Source organism: Astatotilapia calliptera, chromosome 17 (assembly GCF_900246225.1).
Source record: "Astatotilapia calliptera chromosome 17, fAstCal1.2, whole genome shotgun sequence".
Taxonomy (NCBI): Eukaryota; Metazoa; Chordata; class Actinopteri; order Cichliformes; family Cichlidae; genus Astatotilapia; species Astatotilapia calliptera.
In genome coordinates, this window is record NC_039318.1 from 36,835,312 (window position 1) to 36,861,932 (window position 26,621).

The 26,621-nt window shown below is 41.3% G+C and overlaps 1 protein-coding gene across 17 annotated transcripts in view; it reads right to left on the reverse strand.

Annotated features, from left to right (window-relative positions):
• The window catches only part of sgip1a (SH3GL interacting endocytic adaptor 1a), an 80,222-nt gene that overhangs the window by 39,964 nt on the left and 13,637 nt on the right, over positions 1-26,621 (reverse strand). For 16 of the 17 annotated variants that reach the window (XM_026146272.1, XM_026146271.1, XM_026146276.1 and 13 more), the window contains exon 3: positions 20,773-20,817. In XM_026146272.1, the coding sequence (XP_026002057.1) occupies positions 20,773-20,817 (45 nt within the window). Of the gene's footprint in view, positions 1-20,772; positions 20,818-21,521; positions 21,562-21,787; positions 21,903-26,621 lie in introns of those variants that run through there. The other variant, XM_026146287.1, reaches the window with a different exon arrangement.

Here is a 26,621-nt window from a genome sequence, read left to right on the forward strand (position 1 = left end):
GAATAGAGTCCTGGCCCCTAGCCCTGCCAGTGTAGCAGAAATGATGATGAGGATGATGATGCAGCAGCAGCCGTTCTTCTCTGCGTGAGTAGCTTAATGTTGTTAGTGTGTAATTTACGTTGAGTAGGCTAACCACGTTATTACATTAATGCAGGTAAGGTGAACTAGCAAACATCATCTTAGCTACATGCGGCTGTCTTCTTGTTTGATGGCAGATACTCCCTTCACCCTGGCCAAAAAAGCTAAAATGACCAAAGAAAAAGTGGAAAACAGTTAAACATGAGAGGTTTTTGGACAAAGTGTGTGTTCTTCATTCTTTAAGCACCGGCACCGTTTCAAAAGTACCGGTTTGGTACTGGTATCGGATAAAACCTAAACGATACCCATCCCTACTGGTCAGTCACAGGAGCACGTTCAGTGAGAGACTGAGATCACCAAAAAGCACCACTGAACGACACAGGAAATCATTCCTGCCTCTGGCTCCCTGTACAACGCATCCACTTAACACGCTGTTTACTGCAACGGCTACACCCTTCTTGCACATGTTCTTCCTTTTTCAGCTATTTATTAACAAGTGACTTTTATGTATATATATTCCTGTATATATTGTGCTATTCTTAGTTAGTGTATTGTCTGTCTCTGTTAATGTTTGTTTATAATGGAGCACTGTAACGAAAAAATAATTTTCCCTAGGGCTCAATAAAGTATTCTGATTCTGATAAGTTGTCTACAACAGACGCTCACTTGTGATTGGAGATTAAAATAGCAAGGCCAGTCCCTTATTATGTTGGCTTCAAGACATGATGAGTTCATCCAGTGCGTCTGGACGTATTGATCAAGACAGTTTTAATTGTTGGGCTTTTTCTCTGCATGTATTATTGTAGGGTCTGCCTTACAATATAAAGCGCCTTGAGGTGACTGTTGTTGTGATTTGGCGCTGTATAAATAAAGTTGAATTGAATTGACTGTAGTTTTTAATTAACAGAAATGAAAGGGCCTGCTACATAAAAATACAATACGCTACAGTGTGAGCAAAGAAGATGATTTTGAAGTTTAACAGTTTACACACACACACACACACACACACACACACACACTAACAAGCGACATTTAGAGGCTCATGAAGCTCTGTGTCATTATCAAAGAACATTGAGTAAAATATAAAGATGAGTGAAAACAAGTAATTTCCTGCAGCACTGCCTGAACACTGCTCTACATGTATTTATTGACTTGTGGTCAGTGTTTTCAATCCCATAAGTAAGATGGTCAGGATAATCTCTCTGACACAGCCCAGCAGCATCAACACAAAACAAATGTGATTCATTTTAATAACCCTTTAAACCCCACCACAGAACCAAGTCTTTATATTTTGACCTGCTGTAGCATTTCAAGTTAATATGCATCAATACAACTGACATATCCCAAATTTCAATAATATGCATGCATTAGGTCCATAGTAACGAGATAAATTGCAAAAAAGTGCAATAAACTACAGAAAAATTGAAAATATATATATATTTTTTTTAAACACACATATTTGTAGTTAGAGCAGGGCGATATGATCAAAAATATTTATCACGAAAATCTGCGATAACGATATAACTGACGAAATAACTGACACTAGACAAAATACTTTACAACTCCACAACTTTATTAGTGCAAAAAAAAAACACATCAATGTATTTTCACTTAAACAAGCAGCTGTTTTTTTATCTGCATTAAAATAAATATAAAAATTTAACAGTGCAAATGCAAATTTCTTGCTGACAGTTTAACCAAAAGGCATTTCCAGTGGAAACTGGCCAACATATCCTCAGCATAACCATGTATAATATCCACAAAACTTAAAGAGGTTATACACACACAATACAGTAATATTATGTTGAAGCACAGTACGTATCACTCCGCGAGGCTCCGCCTACGATAGCCGTAATGCTCCGACAATCCATCAAGCGGTGCGGCTTCGAAGCTTAGCAAAGTCGTACTGAAGCATTTGACAGATTTTCGAGCGCCGTGTACATAAAATCATTTCGAGGTCAGTAAACACAACCAGAGTTCATACATAAGGCACACGGGATTATAAGGGGCTCTGTCGATTTTCAGAAAAATCAAAGGATTGGAAAATACGGCACACTTAAAATCAAACACGGTAATAACGACGGCTCGCTAGCATGCGCTACCAAAAATAGTGCTTTGTTGTGTATCTGACGGACGAAAGCTAAACCAGTTCCACACCAGTGAAGCTGCAGCATTTTTACAAACCAGTTCAGATTCATCTGTTTCATTCAACGATCCGCTTTCGCTCTTCTCATTCTTCGTCAGTGCTTTTCCCGCCATGTGCGTATGAAAAGAAAGGCACCGCGTATGCGCGTTTTACCCATATTCTATCGTGATATTTCATTTTCTTATCGTTGCCCGACATTACACCGGTATTAACGTGAACGGTATGATATGGCCCAGCCCTACTTGTAGTTACAGAAATTTCACATGTATATCCCTCAAAACGGCAAATGTAAAAAAGGTTCGATAAAATGTGTCTGAAGGTTCTCAGTCATCCAGGTCATCGAAGTCAAAGGAGCTTGCAAAGAAAAGCGTCTGGACTTCTTTAAGTTGCTTGAAGACTTTGAGTTCCCTCCCCAGACGCCTTAACGCCCACTCACATCCTGGGCCATCTGACCTCAGGAATTCGCAGGATAAGGTGGGGCCAGGTTTCACAACGAGCTCATCCGAAACCCTGGCTGACTTTGACCCACACCCAGTTTCACACCTTGGCTCAGGCGATTAGAGGATCATCAGGGGGTCCTTTTGTCCCTCTGTGGGGGGAAACTCCCACTGGATTTAAATCCAGAACTGAAGAAGCTTCTCGGATGAGAGGTGAAACGTCTTCAAGCAACTTAAAGAAGTCCAGACACTTTTCTTTGCAAGCTCCTTTGACGTTAGATAAAATAGTTTCCAACCACAGGAAATTTATTTCGAGTGTCTTCATAGTTTCATTTTTGAGATGCACTCATTTTTACAAACTGCAGGAAAAATAAAAAATATATATATTTTGCACAATTTGCAAAAAACCAGCACGTGCAAGCACCTCACTTCAAGGTGACAGTAACTCTAAGCAAAGCTGAAAGTCGTTCAGGAAAAAAATATTTAGAGGAAACTAATCTTGTGTGCCACTAAGTGCCACCATCTTTGTCGTAAGAAGATAAGAAAAGAAGGAGCAAAATAAAAAACAAACAAAAGAACCAACTTTGCTTTATAGCTGCTCGAGCATTTTCTTTTCTTTTTTTTTATTTAAACAAGCTCTCAGCGCACGATTCAACCTCCCGTCTTATTACAAAGACAGCCGTTGCTCACTGTGAGCTACCTTGATTCACAGAATCTGTTCTGAGATTGTGATAAATACATAAAGTGCTCTCTGGGCCCAACTATCCAGAGATTCTTGTCTTGGCTTCATTTTAATATCAAATACAGTGACTCAAAGCAGCTGAGCCATGAGGCACAAGACAGTGTGGGTGTACAATGAAGCGTGATTCACTGATGAGAGGATGTTATTTTTTCTTCTCAAAACCACGAGATCGGTGTTTGCACAGAGTTTGAACTCGGCAGTATTAAGGAGGAGGATGAAGAGCAGGAGGACGAGGGAGGAGAAAGGATCGAGACTGTGGTGAGAAAACGTTTGCGATGCACCAACAGCCTTTATCGAGATAAAACAGGCCTAGGAGGCCATCGTGATTCTGCTAATAATGATTAAGAATAAAAAATGTAATTGAGAATCAACACACATGCTCATTACAAAAATACTGTGAAGTTAGTCGTGGAAATATAGCTAAAATCTTCCTTATGTATTCTATTACACGCTGAAACACACACACACACACACACACACACACACACACACACACACACACTTAATCTTTTTATATGGGGAAAGTAGGAAAGTAATACTAGCAAACTAACAGGAGCAAGTCTGGTCATCAATGACAGGTCAATCAGTATTTGTTTAGATGTTAAGGGAGCAACACTGGAAACTGACAAATTAGACACTTGGCTCAAACACAACCTGTGATCTTTCGCTCGTTTGTTCTTGTTTTTTCAAGCTTAAGCGGTGCATCCCATGTACTGAAGCACTTCAATGATAAGCGCATGTAAAGGCTTACCCCTGTGCTGTGTAGTGCAATCTGACATGGCTGCATTACCATCGTTTCCTTTGTGAAGCTAATTCACAGTAAATCCTTCACAATGTGTCATCGTGTCGGTTGGCACAGGAGTGTTCATATTTTTCACATTATAGAGAAAACGGAGTAGCAGAACAAACTGAGTTCAGGGGAAATACACGGCGCTGCGGTGCAGTTTTTGGCACGTCGACAGTCCGTGAGCTCGGCTTCAGTCCAAGAAAACCATCCAAGCAAAAATAAGGATCTTGGAACATTAAGTTTATTTGCCCACCTTAATTGCTTTGATGGTAAAACTGCCAAACTTGAGCAAATGAAATCAAGTGCATATTTAACGACAGTTAAAAAGCCTGTCATGCTACACAAAGTCCTCTGAAAGTCCTTTATGATCCTCAGCACAGTTTCACATTCAGGTGCCACAAAGTAAGCGTTTGTTAGGAGACATAATCCCATTTTTCTTACCATTGTACTGTGTTTTACTACATCATCAAATAACAAGTAGCTAAATAACTGTGATGCTGTCTATGCCTTGGATGCTTGTAACAACTGAAGCTGAGCGTTTTAATGAAGCTTATGAAATCATGCAAAAATGAAAAACCCAAGTTAAAAAGTCTTGGACCAAGAAAAATTCAGGGAAAATAAAAAAATAAATCTGATTACCACTTTATGAATGTTTTATTTTGTTGTTTGTCTGTTTTTTCTTATATTGTGTTTAAAGTTTAGATATGTTGAGTATTTGCTGTTAGTTCAGCTATTTTCCAGCCACGGAGGAGGAGGTGGTGCGAAAGACACGAGGGTGTCGGAACATCTGAAAGACGGGAACGATCAGAGCGACGAGCAGCTGATCCCAGGTCAGGTTATAAATCTGCGCACAATCAGAAGCTTTCCACACAAGCAGCTCTGCACACACAGCTCACTGCCAGGCTGCATGTGTGTGGTCTCACCCAGATGAGGCTCGATAACAAAAAAATGTCGATACATATCAGCGGCTCAGATGCAACCTGGTCACGTCCTCCTCCCGCGTGCCCAGAGGGAAGAACCGGAAATTACTTTGTTTGTTGATTCACAATTATGAAAATGAGGACAATAGGGGGGGGGGGCTGAGAGAAGAAAGAACGCAGGCGAGAGGAGTCGAGTCAATGCGCCACACCGTGTTGTCTTTTACTTCTCGTACGTCTTATTGTGACATGATCCTAAAAAGCCGGCCCAAATTCCTGCGGATTACATTTGCCTTAGTTCCTCCACTAATCTCAGTTCTCTCTGGTTACAGCAGACCACTGCTTCCACCCCTCCCTTATTCACACCCAGATTACAGGTTTGGCCAGATTTTGGTTGGCGAAAGAATTTCTGACTGTCTATGTTTCACAAAGAAAAAAAAAAATGATGGAAAGCCTCTGACAGCATGTTTTCACAGTGACGGTCCTCAAATTAAAATCATGAAAACACAAACGAGTATCGAAAAAGAAAAGCTGGGCAGAGGAAGAAACCGTAACGTAAGGAGAGAAAGAAAAAAACAAGAGGAGAGAAACCAGTATGAGCCACAAGATCTGGAAACACTTTGAGGGAACAGACCATCATTCCCAGCGTCACTAACGCCCAGCAACCCGGAGTTATGGAAAAGCTTATATAACCCACAAGTTGACTCAAGCTACACATACACACTGCACCTACTTTGTAAATACCCAGCAAAAAAAAGAAATGCACAAATAATAATAATGATTGAAGAAAACAGGCAAAACGTAGAACAATTCTCATTTCTTTCATAATCCTAAAGATTTGGGACCTTTTCTGTGATATTCCTCAATCATTTTGTGTTTTTATTCGTCAATATGTGCTGCAAACATCGAGCACACGATGCTGTAAACAGGTTTTCCAAAAAGCAGTGATTCCATGTTATGTAACCAGCTGCTACTTCTAAACCAACAAAGGGCCATTTCAGGAGAGAATCCTGCGATAACTGCAGCACTTAAGTAATGGAGATAGAAAGAGGCCAAGTTAACATCGAATGCATTCGACCTGCTGAATGTGCAGATGGATCATACACAGATGCAGAACAGTTTGCACTGATGTGCTCTCAGAGTTTAAAAAGTGCTGGGCAGAGATGGATTATCCCCTCTCCTGTGATTAAAAAGAACATATACAATGTTTTTAATGCACGTGTTCTGTAAGAGTTTCAATTTTAGGTCAATGAAATGAAATAAAGACACAACGACTAAATATTTTACTGAGGAAGGCAATCTCAGAGATGATTATGAGATGGCCTGCGGGCGCTGAGAAGCTGAGTGACTAAATTAACACGTTGCACGATTACATTTAGAAAGTAACTTGGGATTGCACTATACTGGAAGACGAAGAAGACGAAGACGAATTATTTTTTTAATTATAAAAATACAGAAAAGTATATTTTACATCAAATTAATCTTATCATAATAATATAAAACACTTCTATCGCAGACATAAGGCACTAAAAGTGATGCTGATGTTCTCAAATAGTAACAAAGTATTTGCTCAGAGCCTCGTGACTTGCAGGAGGAGAAAAACAGCAAAGAAAACCTTGTGATTCTGGGAGGAAGCACTTGGTACATGCTGTGTTTGCATTTACTGACGTTTAAAGATGACATATTCTGCTCAAATTCAAAAACTGAGTTGGGCAGCCCGATCTTTGATCACAGGAAACGGGACCAAGACGTTTCCCTGTCACTGCATAGCTGTCAGAAATTATAGACAGAGGTTAACACGAGGCAAACAGTGAAGGAGTCACTTCCTTTGCCAACCCTTTAATTTGTTCCACCAGAGTGGATCTGCCTCGGCCATTTGTTATATATGGATCCGAGTCTTTCAACAATGAAGTTGTTAAAGAAATGAATGTTGGAGAGACTAGTCTGGTATAATGAAAAGGACTGCACATCCTGACTTTGGTTTATCCACCCTTCTTTAGCGGCACAAACCAGAGAGAATACTTTGTTTTTTGTTCTATCGCTCTCTGTTTTTCCCTTTTATCAGTTTGTCACATATAAAATTTGACTTTTAGAACAAAATCGAATGAGGGTCTGATGAATGAAATAAAACTGAACTCGATGCCTCGCAATCAAGAACGAAAAACAAGAATGTAACGTCGGCGCTACGCAAAATCCCTGATTGTAGGAAACTGTGACGGACTGCCACGAGGGTGAAAGCTTTGCCACATTTGCATTTAAGATCTACATTTACTGGACTTACAGAGTGCATCCTCCACGCGAACGTCGTTCTCAGTCCCTCTTCTTCCTCCACTGATGAGTCTCAATGATATTTGCATAAAAATGGCCCAGAGAAAAACACAATATAAAAAGTCCATTGCGCCCATCTTTCATTATAGACACAAACAACCCTTCTTTCAGCAGCATCTTACAGCGGCACTGCAGATGACAGGTGCTTTGTGTGGTTCACTTTCATTGAGTTTTCTCTCAGCTGCAGTCCTCCAAACCCAAAGTCTCCTTTTCTCCCCTTCTGTCCCTCTCTCTGCTGATACGGTGAAAATCAATGACTCCTCTATTCTGCAGACTGGCCTGACGTCTGCTAATGAAATCCTATCTGCTATGAGTCATCCATCTGAGCTCCTGGGCTATGACTGGCAGATGGACCATCTCATCAACATCATTTATCATCTCTATCTCACAAACACACACACACACACACACACACACACACACAGGGAACATTCACTTACACAAACTAAAGTGTGTCATTTGCACAAGTGAACAATAACTGATGTCCCAGTTTATATTAGCCTGACCACATTTTCCTCCCCCCTGTTACTTCTCTACATTACTGTGTAACACATAAGGACTCCTGCTGCCTTGTTTGATTAGCATGACATGCCGTCAAACACACAATGAGCTAATGCCTCAGCCAGATACAAGGAAAGAACAATCAGTGTAGGGCAGAGCTCTGTGTTAGCTGCTAATGCTCAGTTTTAAAACTCTCAGCTAAGTGTAGAAAATCAGAGTCTTTGTGCGGCGCCAGCATCTCAGAAATTGAAGACCTGATGGGTTACCTTTATTTTTGATGGAAGGTCCTCACAACAAAAGGAACATTTCTCTATGGTTTGTGCTACCACAGTGTAAAGTTACTGCCAGTGAGATCTGCTGGCTTCTCTACATCCACCTTGTAATCAAATATACTACGTTTCAATAAAAATAAAATTCCCAACAAAGAAGTTGTCATTCACATTTTCGGACAACTGACCAAACCTTAAACAGTGACACAAAAAGCCTAATAAGAAGAATGTAATCCTGCCATTTTTCAGTATTACCGACCATTAGCACAAAACTAAACAGCAGCAATGTTGGTTCACATAATAGAAACACTTAAACCCAGTGAAGATGGAGGATGGTGACCTCAGATTTCTGCCAGACTGTGAGCCCATGGGCTGTACTTACACTGTGAGGTTTTAAAAATGAGCTTAAATGGTAAAATGGTAAATGGCCTGTATTTGTATAGCGCTTTACTAGTCCCTAAGGACCCCAAAGCGCTTTACATATCCAGTCATCCATCCACCCATTCACGCACACATTCACACACTGGTGATGGCAAGCTACATTGTAGCCACAGCCACCCTGGGGCGCACTGACAGAGGCGAGGCTGCCGGACACTGGCGCCACCGGGCCCTCTGACCACCACCAGTAGGCAACGGGTGAAGTGTCTTGCCCAAGGACACAACGACCGAGACTGTCCAAGCCGGGGCTCGAACCGGCAACCTTCCGATTACAAGGTGAACTCCCAACTCTTGAGCCACGATCGCCCTTAAACACATGCTGTACTTAAATAGTCCAAATAAAAAGCCAGCAAGGCTGACGATGACCAATTGTTTGTCGGGGCTTGTTTATCATTAATAAAAGATGACCTAAAGCATTGCAACACGTTTTAAAAGCAGTAAGAGCTTGGACCAGGAAGCAGGGTTGATATGTCAACAAGCAGATTGTGTACACTTTGATAAACCTATGAGCTTGATATGGCTAAATTAAAAAGTAGTTTCAGATCAGAATACTTTACTGATCCCACCTTTCTACTTCTGCCGTCAAGCTCCGTACCCACAACGTCGCTGGACTTGCAGATACCGGGAGCACAGCACAGAATAGAGTATGGCAAATGATCACAATCGCCTCTGAAAATAGAGATGGCTTTCTGTGTTTCTGACAAAATCACATTTATTGTCAGCGATATAATGAAAAATTACATTTTTGTAGTAATTATAAATATTTCTTTTTAAATTGTAGAAAATAAAACCATTGCTTTATTTGGAGTAGTGTGGTTCGTGGGAATAAGAGCATTTCAAGATTAAGATACGATGACAATAATTAAGTAAAAACAAATCCAAATTTCCCGTAAAGCTACAATCCTGTTCAGCAACTGACGAATAAAAACTGGCTGTGGGGATTTACCAAGCATGTTTAATATAAACTCAGTGTTATCATTCAAGCTTTTCATTACATTTCATCCCCAAACCACAGCCTACATACATTCAAGTGCTTTAACTCACTCTCTTCCCCCATTTCATTTATAGCATAAACTATGATTGGGCGCAACCACCTCTCAGCCACATGCTTGTGTTCAAACATCCAAGCTAGCTTTTTGTTCAGGTTTGCTCCAGGTGCTCCATCCAAGGTTAACTCAACTAAATCAGCAGGTATGAAAGTGAGAGTATCTGGTTCAGTCTGTGCGTGTCAGCTGTCCAGGGTGCATCCTCGATATATCAGCTAAGCTTTAGTGATCCTGTTTACAATATAAACTATAAAAGTAGATGCACGATGGAGTTAAAACAAGGGGTTTGAATGATGATTTGAAAAGGTGGCAAATGAGAGTCGCACATACCTGTGCTGCACAGAAAAAGCAGAGGACAGGAAATGCTCGTCTCCTGAACTCCACAACATATTTGTACTGAAAAGTGCTGGCTAAAAGGTGATGCCTAATAAAAAATTTAAAAAACAAACAAAACAACAACAGAAGAGCCGGGGTCAGCGAGGTCAAAGAGCTGTGTTGACATCACAGAGGCCTCAGAGTTAAAAGACAAAGATGGATGCAAAGGTCGCTTTGTTTCTGCTTGAAGTTCACTTGCACTGTGGGATTACTGGGATTGATGAATAATTCAAACATGTTATTCCAGGTTACATTACTTTTTGTACCTCAGCTATAAAAACAAACAAACAAAACCACTAGTTTTAATTGTGTGCTTTCTGTGCCACCTTACTTACATCATAAGTAATAAATACAGTTTGCATGTACAGTTTGGTCAAAGGAATAATTACATTTTTCACAAGTTACTGACATTTACAGAGTGTAATGTCTCAACAAACAAATTAACATTAGAAATAAAGAATAAAGACGACAAAAAATGAAGCACCGAGTTTTTCTACAAGCACTACGAAATATCTTTTGGACAGTCTGTACCAAAAGTCATGCGGTAAAGGATTGTCCTAATGCTTCACAGGCTGCAGTAACAACTTTTTGCCATGTTGCCTGCGTACAGATACGAGGTTTATACGTTTAAGTCACCTGCAGGAGCTGCTTTTGTTTTTACTCCTGCTGCTGCTGAAAATCTCACTGCCTGCAGTATGTTTGTGTGTGTTTTGGATAATCTACCTCTTACACTTGGAGTTTGTTCTTAGAGTTAGTTTAGTTTAGAGTCCATACATGGGAATAAAAATAACTTTTTGACAGGTCGAGTGAGGACATCAAGGATTCCCCCCCCCCAGATCTTTAGTATAAGCCTGGACATGAATCAGGCCTATAGCCCAATAAACTGTAAATGCACTACAAATATGTAATGACTCACACTCAGCTCACAAGTCGCACATATCACGCACAGCTGACGAGACACTGCTGCACATTTCCATCGCCCTCAATCCCTCTGTTGCTCTCCAACAGCCAAACCCTTCAACCCTTCCCTCATCACTACATTTCTCAACAAAGCCAGCATCAAGCTAATCTCTTCCTGTAGCTGCGTCTCTGCATTACTGTGTTAGTGCAAGCCTCTGCTGATTGAAAAAGACATCTGTTTACACTGCGTTGGCTTGTAGCCGCACAATAGGAACACGTGAAACGCTGCAACCAGACAGAACAGACATGGTGAAAGGGGGGATTCGCCATGGATACAAGGATGAAAACAAAAACACTTTTTCTAATTAACACACGTATAAAAGCAGCATATTTCAGTTCTTCTTTGCAGCCATCAATAACATGGGTGGTTGGATCTGAAACTATGAGATCACACTAAAATACTTCCACCTTTATTAAACTGCTACATAGAGGTTTTCTAGGGGCTGGTGAAAGGTATTCTGGGAAACCCAGAAAATGACTAACTGAAGTAGATACAGATGCTCAGGGTAAGCGGGTAATCACGAACAAAGAATACGCAAATGCATCCGTTTAACTGCACCGTTATGTCACGCTGATTTATTAATTAAGCAGAGTAAAAGGAGATTGGGCCACGCAGTAAGAGTCAACCTGGGAGATGAACAGAGACACACATGAATATTATATAGCAAAATACATCCAACTTCCTGGAGGGGTTTCCTGCAACCCTGGGGATTTGTTCACAGCCAGACAGTCGTGACAGAAATGAGGATGTCTGAAGCTGCGATTTCAAACCAAAGCGGAAGATTTAAAGAAAATAAATAAATGAAGTGCTTATGTTCATCTTTATCATATAATCTGGTCAAATTCCAGAAATGCCACAAATGTCACACAAAAGCAAACAAAGTGACTCAACTAAACGCACCTTTTTCCACCTCTCACACCATCCTACCTGGAATTTTTAACTCACATCATCTTTCCTATCTACACCGCTCATTTTGCTCGCCTGCTCCCTCCTTGAAATGGCTGTAGAGCATCGTCTTCATTCTCCTTTTGCTTTTGCAGAGCTTCTGTCCGTGCATCTCTATGTTAATGTGTCTTCTCAGATTGCTTACTTGGGATTGCTCCGTGAGCTGATCCATTTTACTCTGCATGAAATATGCTAATGTAAACAGAGTTTTCCCTCATTTATTGTGGATTAAACATGAAAGACCTTGTTGTCATTTGTATTTGGCTCAACAGCAGAGCACGTTCAATACAGTCTCACTGAAAACGTTTTATTCTGCCCTGAGCTCGTTAACCTCGTTGCTTTGAGTCATAAGTTGTCCACTGGGTCGATGCAAAAATCCTGTCTGTAGATTTCAGTTAATTTAGCGTGTCACAGCAATTGATGTCAATCACATGAAACAACAAGCAGCCTTCTGCTACTGATCACAACTCCAGTTTGTAAACTTACTAAAGTTTTAACATGAAATATTTCACATTTAATATCCAGCAAGGCATCCGATTTGAGCTACTTTGTAACTTTAGCATTCATCGTTTGTAGCTAATAAATGATTCTAGATCATCGATAAAGATAAAGCACTTTTGAAACGAGCACAGCCTCTGACTCACCTTCAAACCTTCGCTCAGTAACATCACAGCCGCATGAAAACCCAGCACAGGCCTCTGAGCTACATTCAACCGGCTCTCACCTAAATTCAAAACCACAACACAAACACGCCAGTTGCGTTATCACAAGACCAGGCTGTTTTTTTTATGATGAAACTAGAGTCCCTGATTAAATTAGACCACACGTCTCTGACAGCAAATCACCTACTGCTTTGACAGAAGGTTCCTCTGATCCCTGCATGGGGCCTGTCAGACTGAAACCAGCATCTTTAGTCAGTCGGTAACAGTCTGTGATACTCCACGCTTGTTTTTTAATGCGCAGCATCTCAGTTTAAAAGAACCACTACGCTGCCGACTGGGACATAAGATGTAATTATAGCCGGAAAACATTAAATATTAATATTACTGAAAAATTACCAGCTGAATTACATGCAGTGCCTTTCCTTTTTAGCTAGCAAACACACATCATGTAGTCTCAACAGTCTTTCTGAAAAAGACGTTTCTCAAGCCGACTTTAACACATCATTCAAAGAAACTGCTTCATTACGTCACATGAGAACCTCGCCTTCCCCCAGCCGCCGCTCCACGACAAACACGTCTGTTTACCTTGCTCTGAATCTCAGTTATCATTACATTAGCTCATCTATGCGTGTGTGCACGCGATAGGGTGTGTCTGCGCAAACAAAAAACAAACAAAAACAAGACAGAATTTGGACGGGCTCTTGTCTACGATGAATATGGTGATACGAAAAGTGTGAAGAAGAACAAGCAAATGAATTCAACTGCTGGCACTTCATCTCCTTCCCTCCTGAATTTCTGCCTCTGTGTGTCTTTGTTGTGGGAAAGTTCATTTGGGTCTTTGTCAGACTTGTAAAGCACGGCCACAATAGACCCATTCTGCTGTGACACATTCAACAAAGAGCTTTCCTCTGTGTCTGCCACACTTTGAGGAAGACGCACGCAAACAAACATTGTGATGACCTGACCACACATGCACAAACATTTGTTTTTCATATCAGCGTTATCTAATGCTGTGCTACATGCACACACACTTTTGTTATTATTAGGAGAAGCCAGTGACTCAGACTTGTCACTTCTCCAGTGTACAAACCAACGTCAGAAGTAGTCGATCACCTCCATACGTTCTTTAGAGAAACATGTTGGAAATTACCACAGACCCATTCTCGTCTCTGTCTGATTTTGTCTCATTGTGGACTATTTAATACTAAAATGCATCTTCTTCTTCAATTGTATTTATATAGCGCAGTAGATCGAACAATCTACATTGACAACCTGTCAAGAGCGCTACACTAGATTTTGTGCCTCACTCTCCTGCCAAACATGGATGACAGTAAGTTTCTCCCGTTTACCTTTATGCAGCTGTTCATGCAGCTTTATGTGTCAGTTGGCTGCAAGAAGAAGAAGGAAGATACAATTCTGCATTGGTTCCAATGCATCGTTCCACATGGGTTAATGGTTTGGGCAAATGACACCAGATTACTCCTTTGGGTCTCGAGTAGGACCCAGTGTAGGACAAAAGTCTTCTAGAGCAAACATGCAGCTACTAGTTTTATCACAATGTCCTTCATGGTTCTGTAACAATATAAATAACAAGCACATAGTTATTAAAAAATGCATTTTGAAGCTACATGCAGTTTTATCTCTAATTGTTAAAATATGTGAGTCACAGGAATATTTTGGAGACGTGCTCAGTGTTTTGCTTGTTACAAACCACTCAGTTATTCACATATTCACTGCAGAACCTGATAATTTGCGCAATTATGACATAAGAGACCCCAGATCAGTGACAGACTGCTGGCAACCATGGACAATGACTCCCACCCTCCATGACACACTGACAATCTGAAGAGCAACAGGTTCCTTCAACCTCACCGTCTGAGGGAACCTTACAGGAGCTCGTTCCTTCTGCTGCCATCAGACTCTTTGATTCATCCACTTGGGTCAGATCCACACATGTGGAACAGAGCTGGTCACACCTCAATGTCACTGTTGTACACCATGACACACACACACACACACACTTGTCCTTTTATATTTATACCTCTCTCGATATTTATCTGTTTATCTTAATATTTATCTATCAATATCTCTGTTTCTGCACTCACTTTATATGAGTGTGTGATGTTTGTTGTATATCTGCTGCTATGACAACTCAATTTCCTTCTGGGATTAATAAAGTTTCTGATTCTGATATTCACTCATTCTTTGGCAAAAAGTAACATGTATGCGATGAATGTTAGCTCTTTTGAGTCACTGCAGAGCTTATGCCCTGAGAGTTCAGACACTCGAATACTGTACATCTATACTGTCTTTTTTTTCCCTAGTAACACAATCATTAGTAGCGCTGACCTGTACTGGCAGTTTCCACTATCAAATGAATGCGCAGCATTGTGCAGCCATAGAAACAGGAAACTCAGGTACTGAACTCTTCTCTAATTTGTCAGGTTTTTTAAACCTTAAAGATCCTCCTAAACCTGACCACGGGCTGAGAGCTGCTCGTTGCCTCCTAGCGATCGTACCTGCAGGCAGGGAATCCTCAGAAAAAGAGCGACTACAGAGATGGGCAGAGTGACTGACGTGTTCTTTATTTCGTATCAGCAATATTCATTTTTAAACAGTTTGAACTTTCTCCCGGTAAGATGATAGTGTATGAAATATTTTTTTTACATACCGATAAAGTATTTATGACATTTATATCACAGACTGTTCCAGCCAAGCCAGGAGCAAAACCCCTCACCATTTCACCTCGGCCGAGAAAATGACAGAAAATCCTGAATTCAACAGCATCAGTTTAACTGAGCTTGCACAGCAGAATCCGATCTTTATTATGCAACTTTAAAGGCAACATTTTAAATATAAATAAATATATTTTATGTCACAAAAGCCTAAAAATACAAAATGCAGATGCCAAAAGCACAAGTGACACTGCAAATAAATGATGAATTAAGCAAATAATAATAATAATAATGTTTCTTAAATTTTGCTGCTTGTAACCTTAAATAACAAACAGAGCAATAAAGAAGTGGAAGCCACCATATGTCTTGAGCTCCTCTCCGTCCTCTGCTGTCCTGCATTCAAATCAAGGGTTTATCCAACTTTCAGCCACACAAGCTCTAAATACTATGCCTCCCTGTGACAGTCTAATTCCAAATGCTGGTAACCAGGGTTAAAGCTTCCTACTGTCTATGACTGACTAAATTGTTCAGTACAAGTTTCGTGTATTAAGGGTAGTAAATGATTACTGCAGCTAAGTGTAGTAAAGATTCTGACAGAATACCAAAAACATACTGATTTTGCTAATCTTCGATCCTTATCAGTCCTCGGACTGCAACATGAACTTATCCCTTATGGTGGTGCCACAGGAAATACCACGCAGTCATTAAAAATAAGTGTTTTTCCATTCTGAACATTGTCATGATCAGAAAATATCACAAGAGTCTGCACAGAGTTTACAATTAGGGCAGAGGTGAAACAAGAGTAAGTGCCTGAAACACAAAATGTTTTGGCTCTAGGGTAGATGAGGAAAAATGTTGGTGCTGTTTGCCTTATAAAGGAAGTTTTGACTCCAGAGTACCGCTAGAGGAAAGGTCGGACACTTCTAATCAGCCCTTTGGTTTTTAACATAATATGCAACTGATCAGAGAGAACAACAGATAGGAGCTGATCCCTGTTGTAATGCACAGAGCACCAAACACGGACACGGATGCACATACATGTCTGATTTGTAGCTCGTCTCCAAGGCTACAGAAGTTAAGTGTACGTATATACATATAACCATCAAGATAATCCAAATCTGAACTTCCTTTATTAATTGCTTATAAAGTTATCTGCCTCATCTCCAGCTCTCCCCGTCTGATGATCTTTATCAACCACTACATATTCCTCACAACCCACTGCTCTCACTGGACGTCCTCTTCTCTCTCCCATTTCTTCCCTGGGGGGTGTTTGCCCTCTCACTGTTGGTGTGCTACCACAGCACCTGAATTAGTAATATTTGAGTATTACTAATTCAAATAAGAAATATGAAAAATACTTCAAAGGAAATCCAGTGGGCCTATATTTACCTCAAAGTCTTGCCATACGAAGTATCTCAGTTTTTAGATCTGTTGTTAGCAGCAAGGTTAAAAACACTAAGCATAATCCGGTCTTTAAGTCTGATGTCATTAGCCGTTTCCGGGTCCAAACTCCGATTCAGGTCCCAAAGTCAAGCGAACACTATAACTCTCAGAGATGCCGCAAACTGTCTAAATTCTTTCATCTTTAATAAAATCATCAGCGTTGCTGCTTTACCAGGTGTAACAATGAAGTTTAAAATCCAGGCATCCATGAAAACAGAATTTATTAAATTCAACAGAGTTAGAAGAAAGCAGGAAGTTAGCTCGCTAGTTCCCACCTAAACATGATATAGCATGTTCTGACTGAGAGATTTCTGAAAAACTAAAATGTACAGCTCTGCTGTCACTTCCTGTTAGCATGACATAAACACAGTGAAGCTGGAGGTTGAACGCTAACTTTTTTCCACTCGATAAAAGTTAACGTGAAGGTTCCTGATGATTAGGGACAAATGTAATCGCATGGCAGGATGCTGTAAACGGACCAAACCTCAGTCAGGAGAACAACTGAGATAATCCATCCACAATACGAGGTTAGTCATTCATATACTGCTGCATGGGCTGGGCTGGAGTTACATTGTAACAGTTTAAAACCTCAGCTTTAAAATGAATAGTGTAATAAAAACAGAGACCAACAGCGATCACTGACTGTTTTTAGGGGCTCCTTCAGATTAAATAGAACAAGATACAAAGCCTTAAAATGTGTTAAAAACACAACAGCCTCAATAAATGCAGAGTAGTTTGGGCCCGGAAGCAGGTTCACACGTCATCATTTAAAGACCGGATACACATGATTTCAATAAACTGTAGCTGGTTCAACTAAGTCCAATGGGGGAAACTTTTAAAAACATGTTTGTCAAATAATTAATTTGTGATGGGTGAGAAGACGAGCAGCATAAATGCAAATGATCACAGTAAGAAGACTAAATGCAATAAATCACTTCACATGTTTTCCTGCTGAAGAGATGATATTTGAAACCACAGGAGAGCACCACTGATGACCTCGCAAGCCAGTTAAGTAGCTCCCTACATCCTTGAATGTAATCATAGAGTCGATTCAAAACCTATAATCAAGAAAAACTGAAGATTGCAACCTTTATGAAGCCAGGAATTATTGCAGCCATTTGAAATTAACAAAAAAAACCCTACCAATACTGACATACCTTTTGCGCTCTCTCTTATTTATTTATTTTTTAATATATATATATAAATAAATTATATTACTATAATTCCAATTGACTCGGGAACAGTTCACTTCACGAATCACCACAGACCGCTTCCTGTGTGGATGTACCTTTAATGTCCTGTGAAAACCATATAAATCCAAATATGGTGACACTGAATGTTTCTGTTCAATGTTCCTGTATCAGTCAAGAGCATTGTCCTTGTTCTTAAAATAAACACCTGGTGGATTAGCTCTGAAATGTGGTGTCATAAATCTGAAAATAGGGCTACTTATCAAAGTAGTTTTTTGTTTTTTTTATTGGACCGTAAGACTACAAGCATAAAACAGCAAAGTTTAAAACTGGATAAAATGAAACGTCCACAGAAGCAAAATAGAACATAAAAATTATTGTAGCAGAAACTTAATCCAAAAACATACAGCAGCAAAGCAAATGACATTTACTGCAAACGACTGTTAAAAACTGAAAGTTAAGACTGACCCGGGTAATGTACGGTACATGCAGAACTAAAGCTACTTTCAGCTGCTCCCTTATGGGTCACCACAGCAGATAACTCTCCATGCACGCAGAAGGATCTCTTCCCACGATCGAACAGAGGATCTTATTAATAAAACTGAGATACATGCATCTTGTGATGTCTCTTAAACAACACTAGTGAGAAACGGTTTGGTCTATGTTTGAGCTTTTCCAGCCAAGCTGAATAATGGCTGCTGCAGCTGATGATGACAAAACAACACTTCAGAACTGGCCTGATTCTACAACATCCAACAATGAACAGACCACCAAGCTAAGGAAACGCACAACATTCTCTAAAAGGTGCAGCGTGACTACCTATCTTAGCAAATGAAACAAAAGTAAGCAGTTTAATGAGACCAATGTATGTGTATTTTAGATTGAGACAGTAGCCATCTCTCAGAACAGCTACGAGGAGCTAACTTTGGCTGCTATTAGCAACACGTTAGCAAATGCCTGTACCTCTCTCTCTAGGTTACATTTAAGTAACTACTCATCTTCTACCCTGTATGTTACTCAGGGCCAAGCATGCAGGCCTTAAAAAGCAGAGCTAACAAGGATTAGCATCCAATTTTAACACCTGACTGTAATCCTGCTCTCACTAGTCCATGGTAAGCCTGTGCTAGCCATGCTGATGGAAGGTAAGTGGTTTATAGATGGTCTGTAGTTTTTGGTTACCCAATAACTTGGCCCAAGAGAGTTATGTGATCTATGACAGGACAATACACTAAAAAATTAGCTCATCATATTCTAGTTTAGTCCATTAGTGTCCAACTGCCCAGTGCTGTCACTGCGAGTCTGTATCCTAGTACAACACTGAACATGGAATCATATTATACTGCTGCGGCCTACAGGAAGGAAAAGGTTACCCAGGGTTACCTTTTTTGTTTCAAAAACAAACGAGTTATTTGCGTCTGCATGAGCAGCATGAGCTTATTAGATATCATTGTTAGAGGCCTCAGTGTTACAAGTGAATTGCAGGGTCTGGCAGAAAGGGTGGAGCCATATGGCCATTATATAAATCATAACCTACAACACAGTTCATCGTATAATGACACATGAGACAGTAAGTGACAGTAAGCCTATTCATGACACAGTAGCATGATAATACACAGTTAAGGTCAAGCGATAAGCCATTTGGTCAAATAGCCATTACTTACTCAGAACAACACCTTTAAACACTGAAATTTTCTCTCAAGCTTACAAATCCATCAGAAATCAGGGGACTGGCGTGGTGAACAGCATATCCCAGTGTCCAAATTACTGTAAACGTGTGTGGATTACCTGCCTACAAAGCAAACGTAAAGGACTCAATAGCTGTCACTTATTTTTAAACACAGAGAGAATCACATAAAACCAGACAGCATGCTAAGATTCGTCCTCATCAGCCACTGAGGTAATTCCATCTTGTCCTAAGGTCATCCGACATTAAAACAAAAGAGCCAAAATAACTGGTTTTCCTCGTGCATTTATCCACAATTTTTGGAAAATTTCTACCTTAAGACAATTAAAATGTACACACTTCAAATCTTTTGCATTTTTGATCATAGAACATACAACTGGTCACTGAATATATTATATACTGTACTTCCAAACCAAATCCAGGAAATCAAAGACATATGAAACAGAAGGTTTCGCGTGCCAGCTGCAGAGCTACAGAGATTCATTCCTACATCACCGGCCTGCCCCTAATGATGTCACCAATTAAAGGGACATGACATTAAAACAATGATGAATTCTCTTTTTCATCACTATGCTTAATCCCACAGAGACGGCTCAGTCCAGCCATCGGCAGGCTCGAATGTACGCGTGCACTTGCCCGTGCAAACATACAAGTGCTGGGTTAAACAGCCATGTAGTGTGAACGCACGGCAAAGTCATACAGTGCAGTGAGCGTGTGCATCCGTTTCAGAGCACACCATACAAAGAAAATTTATACAAGTGAGCCAGCTGGGTACATAAGCCCTCCTGCACAATAAATCCAAATAATCCTTTACGATGGGAAGCGGGAAAAAGGGGGGCTGGGGGTTCTCAGACATATGCGTGCGCACACACACACACACACACAAAAAGGTACACACGCTTCAATTAGCTTCGCCATTGTGCCTCTGTTGTAGATATTCAGTGGCTGTGCCCTTTTCCCAAGAATAACAAGCAAGTCAACAAAATGCGTGTGCTCGAAACAGAAGGACAGCTTCTGACATCTCAACCTCAAATACCTCATACACTTGCTACGAGATGAAGCACACGAGAACAAGGCCATTAAGGATTATCCTGAATTACAAAAGAAAAATGGGGTGGCATAAAAAAGACAGAATAAAATGATCTTACCTTCCATCATGGTTGCAGATTTGCATTCCTCAATCTCCAAAGAGCCTGAAATGAAAGGTGGTGTCGTGAGGGGAGGGGGAAGAGAAGAAGCTCCTGGCTACTAAAACACAGTAGAACTGATGGCAGCAGAACAGCTGTGTGCTTGTGGCTAACGCCCTGGCTAACTGTGAACCTCCAACACCCCCAGACGTCGCCTGTCAACTAGCTCAGGAGGGAGAGAGAGAGAGATAGATAGAGCGAGAGAGAGGAGGGGTGGGGGACGGCTTAGGTGTCGATCAGAGCTGGAGCCATGGATGCTGCTGCTGCTGCTATTGCTGCTGCGGCTCAAACCTTCACAGCCGAGGATGCTGAGAGGTAGGGAAAAAGCAAACTGGAGGAAAAAAATGAAAGAGGCAGGGAAGGGAGAAGGAGGTGGAGAGATTTAGAGGGAGGGTTGTGTGTGTGTGTGTTTGGAGGAGGGGGGGAGGGGGGGTGGCTGAGGCAGTATGCTGAGGTCACAGATGACCTTAGCCAATCCCTGCAGCTCTTTGTGCAGTCACATGGCTTACAGCTTGAATCTCCTGACACTGTCCCCAAAGAGAGAAGGCTACATTAGTAACCTCTCTTACTTGACAAATAACTGTGCGCATTTACATGTTTACATGTAGAGCATCCGAGGAAGCAAACAGATATGTGAGGTTTAAATATAGAAGCCACACAAACAGAGTAACCATACACACACATGCTTACACAGCTACCCTTCACCCTACCTTATGTCAGTGCAGTGTGCTGAGGTACCCAGGCATGAATCTATTTTTTGGTCACACAGAGAATAATGAGGGTATGAGTAAAGTGACAACCCATGTTGATACAAAAATAAAAACGTGCTCTATATTAAGTCACTACTGCGCAAAATCCTTGCCCTGCACCGTCCTGCACAGCGCCTAATTCTCTAGTAACTGCCTCCGTGTCCCGCCCTCTTTGGAATATCGGTGCAGTTTCACTCTGCTCCTCTCCCCGCTCCCTCCCACCTTACCGTCTCTCTGCTAGTCTGTCTCATTTGGCTGCCTTTTTCTGTCTCTGTGCTTTCCCACCGCACTGGGATGAGAATCGACCGGTGCGACGTCACGGCAACGCAGGCTACAGCTGCAGCCAACAAACAGGAAGAGCCGATGACAGACCAGCCTCCGGAGAGGGGTGTGTGCTGGTGTTTGTGTGTGTGCGCTGATTAATTTTCTATGAGAGGGTGGAGAGTGAAGGGGGGTGGGGGCAAATGTGACAAATCAAACAGCAAAGTGAGATTTTACTGGGCGAAAAAGGAAGAAAAGAATAACAATGAGCCACAAATGCAGACACTGGGTAATTTGTACCCATTGGTCTTTAAGTCTGGAAAAGACGTGTTTACTAGGGCTGCCACAAACGATTATTTTGATAGTCGACTAGTCACTGATTATTTTTGCGATTAGTCAACTAATCAGATCATGCATCCACTGGACGTAAAAAGTACAGCTTATTGCATCAGCAGCATCTGCTCTTATATAACTATCATTAGCTTACAGCTTTAAGTGTTTAAGGTCTGTGCTAACTAAAAATAAAGACAAGATGATAGTTTATTAAATTTTAATTAAATTTGCAGACTGTTTCGGTGAAGTTTAATAAACTCCTTGCTATCTAAAATATAACAGGACACCGGAGTAAATTCTCCAGCATCTCACACTTCTGATAATCAGCTGTCTGCTTGACGTTTATTCAGCTGTGTAAAAACTATAACTTTAATCTCAGCCAAACCGATTTACTCAGGAACAAATAAAATACTGAAAAAAGCCAAACAATAACATTTTTAAGTTATCTAAGTGACTTATATATCATGTTTAACCTGAGTAGCGAAAGACGGCGGTGGGTTTGAAAACATTTGCCGGGAGTCCGGTGTTCTCACGGCTCTAGCGAGCCTAGCCCCCGGCTAACTATCGAGCTAGTGGGTAACAGACGTCTCCGAAAACGTCGGAGCGCTTTTGAATATGTGACCGAGTGGTCGGCGGGGTTAGGAACAAAATAAATAAACTTGACAACGCCACCTGTACCCACTGACTCAGAGCGGACCTCTCTGAGTGACGACGAGTTGTGGCTCCTTGTCCCTGAGGTACCCTCACACCCTGTAGCACCTGTGGTGTCACTTCCCGATGCCTCTAGAGTTCCATCGGTGGAGCTCAGGTCTACTCCCAGTGTGATTGTAGCACCCTCGACCTCTGCTCCCCCAGGCTCTTCCTTGGGCTCTGTTGAACAGTCTGAGGTGAGTGGGCCACATTTGCGGAGAACAGCACGTTCAACAGCTGGTCAGCACTCAAATGTTTATCACTTGCCACGTCCTGTTGAATCTGCGTCAGTTGCTAATGCTCAGCTTGCCATATTCAGGCCATGGTGTTAGGTTCCTTGAGTTATTGTCGGGGTGCCAATACAAAAAAGGGGGGGTAGATGTAGCCAGATGGGCTACTCGCCTTCCGTTGTTTTTCTTCTCTCATTCTCTCTCTCTCTCGCTCGCTCTACCACCCTCGCTCTCTTTCCACTGCACTCGCTCCTTGTATCAGGTGATCGGGTTAATTGGGAACCCACCTGCACATTGATTGCAGGGTGGCGCTAGCCTGTATAAAGCTAAGCCGATGTCTTGTTGGATTAATTCCTCCCGAGCTTCTGGTACGATACAGCAGTAAATGCTGGCGTACTGCGACGGACTGATCAGCAAGAGCCGATTATATGACAGCTACAGGTATGCTCTCGGTTAACCTTGGATTCCCTCCGAATACTGGAATTGGTGTTAATATCCTTTTCCGGCCTGTTGTAGCGCAGCAGTCTGTTTAATTCTGCCATTGCGGAGAGAGGTGTTCGTGGTATCTCCACCAATGAGAGTATAGTGCCTCCGGTCCTGGGGTAAGCTGTTAGAACTACTTTTATTAGCATTCATAGCTATAAGAGTTTAAGGTTACACTTATCTGTTTCAGGGTTCACTGCTGTACTCACCTCTCCATGGTAAATTGTCCAACCTAAATTGGAAGAGTGGACTGCCTTCTCAGCTGCTGTTGTGAACTCCTCCTTGGTGGAGTCTGCTGTCTTGTCTTGTTTTGTCTTGTTTTTATTAAGTAGGCTTACCTTTTTTGGGTTCGCCTGGTGTTCTATTTTACCCTGGACTGTTGTTCGTACCCATACTTCTGTGATCGGGCTGAAGTGATCCTCTGCCCGAGTGTCGTGCTGGGACTCTAAATCGCCTGGGTGGCCGGTCTCAGCCGGTGGGGAGCCAGACCGGCCTACGCCTGAGAATAATTATTACCAGCACGAGTGGTAGTTTGACCCGTGGGGAATAAGCCTTTCCCGTGTGTGTGTGTGTGTGTGTGTGTGTGTGTGTGTGTGTGTGTGTGTGTGTGTGTGTGTGTGTGTGTGTGTGTGATTTCTTTTATTAAAGTTATTAAAGTGTGTTTTAGTCTTTTTATGATTTGTAGCGAGCCTGACGCTCCGTGTCCTTTTATTCTTTTAACATACTTTTCTGTGTTTTATTTCAGTGAAGGAGGACGAGCCAGTGGCCCTGGGACCTCAGGTGGTGGGTCGTCTTCACACTTTCTTTTGTACAGCACTGGGTGGTCTGCAGTGATTCTTGTGGTGTGATTTTCTTTTGGTTCCACGGCTGCTGGTAAGTCCAAGTTCCACGATTGTTTATTTTTACTGTAGGACACTGTCAATAATGACGCTACATCTTGACTTTTAATATTTTATTTATAAAATATTATTTATAATATTTTATTCATTTCTATAAATAAAACTGTTTTAATATTGGAAGCCAACCTGCCTCAGTGTGCATCCTTGAATCTGTGCGGTCTTCTTTTATTCCTTTTCTTTATTTTTCTTAAATATATTTCCTGGGGGTGTAATTCCCCTAGGTGGCGTTGTCAAGTTTATTTATTTTGTTCCTAACCCCGCCGACCACTCGGTCACAAAAATATGTGGTGTCTTGATAAACTGAGCAGATATTTGAGGTTTACACAGCTACATTCTCGCCTGAAAATATGTTAAACGTTTATTTTGTGACCCAGAAAGAATAATAAGAGTAATATTAAAGCTAACTAGCTGCCGCCATTGTTGGAAACTAAGCTGGGCTGCGCTATGAATTCTGGGACACAGCTTCTTCTTCGGGGTTTAACAGCAGCTGGCATCCTTGTACATGCAGTGCTGCCATCTTCTGTTTCAGTCCGTTATTACACTCTTAAATCCTGCTACTTATTCCTGCGTCTTTTGTGATCTTACAAAGCTTCAAACGACGCGTCGACTATTAAATCAGTCGTGGACGATTTTGATAGTCGACGTAATCGTGACTAGTCGACTAATCGTGGCAGCCCTAATGTTTACTCATGTTTAATTTCTACTGCTGGCAGTGTCAGGAGCAGCTGAAGAGGTAGTAACAGTAGTAGTGGTGTATCAGTAAATGGTAACAGGACTGGTTCTATTATAGTGCTTTTTTACCTCGCTTGAGCACTCAAAGCATTTTACACTACACGCCCCGTTCACACACTTATTAATAAAACATGGCTAGCTCATATGGTAAGAAACCAAACCCATATTAATAGTACATGCTATACACATATATAGGCCTACTGATTTTGACCTGTTCAACCTGCTTCCTCAGGGAGGCGCTATAGGTGCATCAGCCCAAACACTGACAGACTCACGAATGGTTTCTTCCCAAAAAAGTTCTACCCCCCAAATCCAAGGACTTCCCTCTTTACACAGACTACACAACTACCATCACCACTGTGCAATACTTCATTCAATAACCACACGTAACACTATTTATTTGCATATTTGTTCATTTTATATAGTGTTCATATGTATATAGTGCTGCAGAACTGTGTACCCTGTGCATTCTATTCTATAGTTCTATACATACATGTGCATGTATGGAACTATAGAATAATCCAAGAGACAAAATACGTGTTGTTATTCTTGTTTGAGCAGAGCCAGCTGGGCAACTTCAGTTCATTAGAATCAGCATTAGCTGAAGCACTTCAGCAGCTATTCTTCCTGAGGTCATTCTTACACTGCTGTGATATAAAACTACTCTCTCCAAAGCTTCCTCTCACATTTATAATTTCACGCTTCTTTCTTATTTTCACTGCATTACTGTCTGTCAAGTTGCTTCTATGTTATTCATTATGTCACCTGCCTTCTCCTTCCTTTCATCCTTTTCTTGCTACAGGGCCAGCTCTTCCGTATCAACCACCACTGATGCCCCCAAGGAGAGGGTCGACACCCTCATCTTACCCCCGGTCCCACTAGCTCTAAAGCTTTGCTAAGTAATCTCTATGACCTTTGTAATTTTTTCTCCTCCCTGCCTTTATCCATTCATCTTTCTTATCACTTACACCATCCCTTGCTAATTTCCTTCCCCATTGTTCTTCTAGTATCAGCCATGCTCGGTTATGTTTGCCTCAAGACAAACATCTTCTCCTACACTGTCATCTAGTGCCGACAGAGCATCATGACAGATATTTAACAGTTTGTGCTGGTGCTGGAACTTCGATGCTTCTGAATCAGAAATATGGCACCATTAACTCACTGTAGTGTAGTACCATTAACATATAGTTCATTTGTTTCCACGAGCAAGTTGGCAATTCAAACAATATTTCTTATTTCTAATACAAGAGAGCCATGTATGATGATTATGCAGCTAATTAGCGCTGCCACAGCAGTTAATGATGATACCATTTTTGCCCAGTCTTTTTCTTATTGTTGAATCGTGAACACCTCAACTACACCTGAACTACCTCAACTGAAGCAAGTGAGTCCTGCAGTCCTTCAGATGTTATCCTGGGTTCTTTTGTGACCTC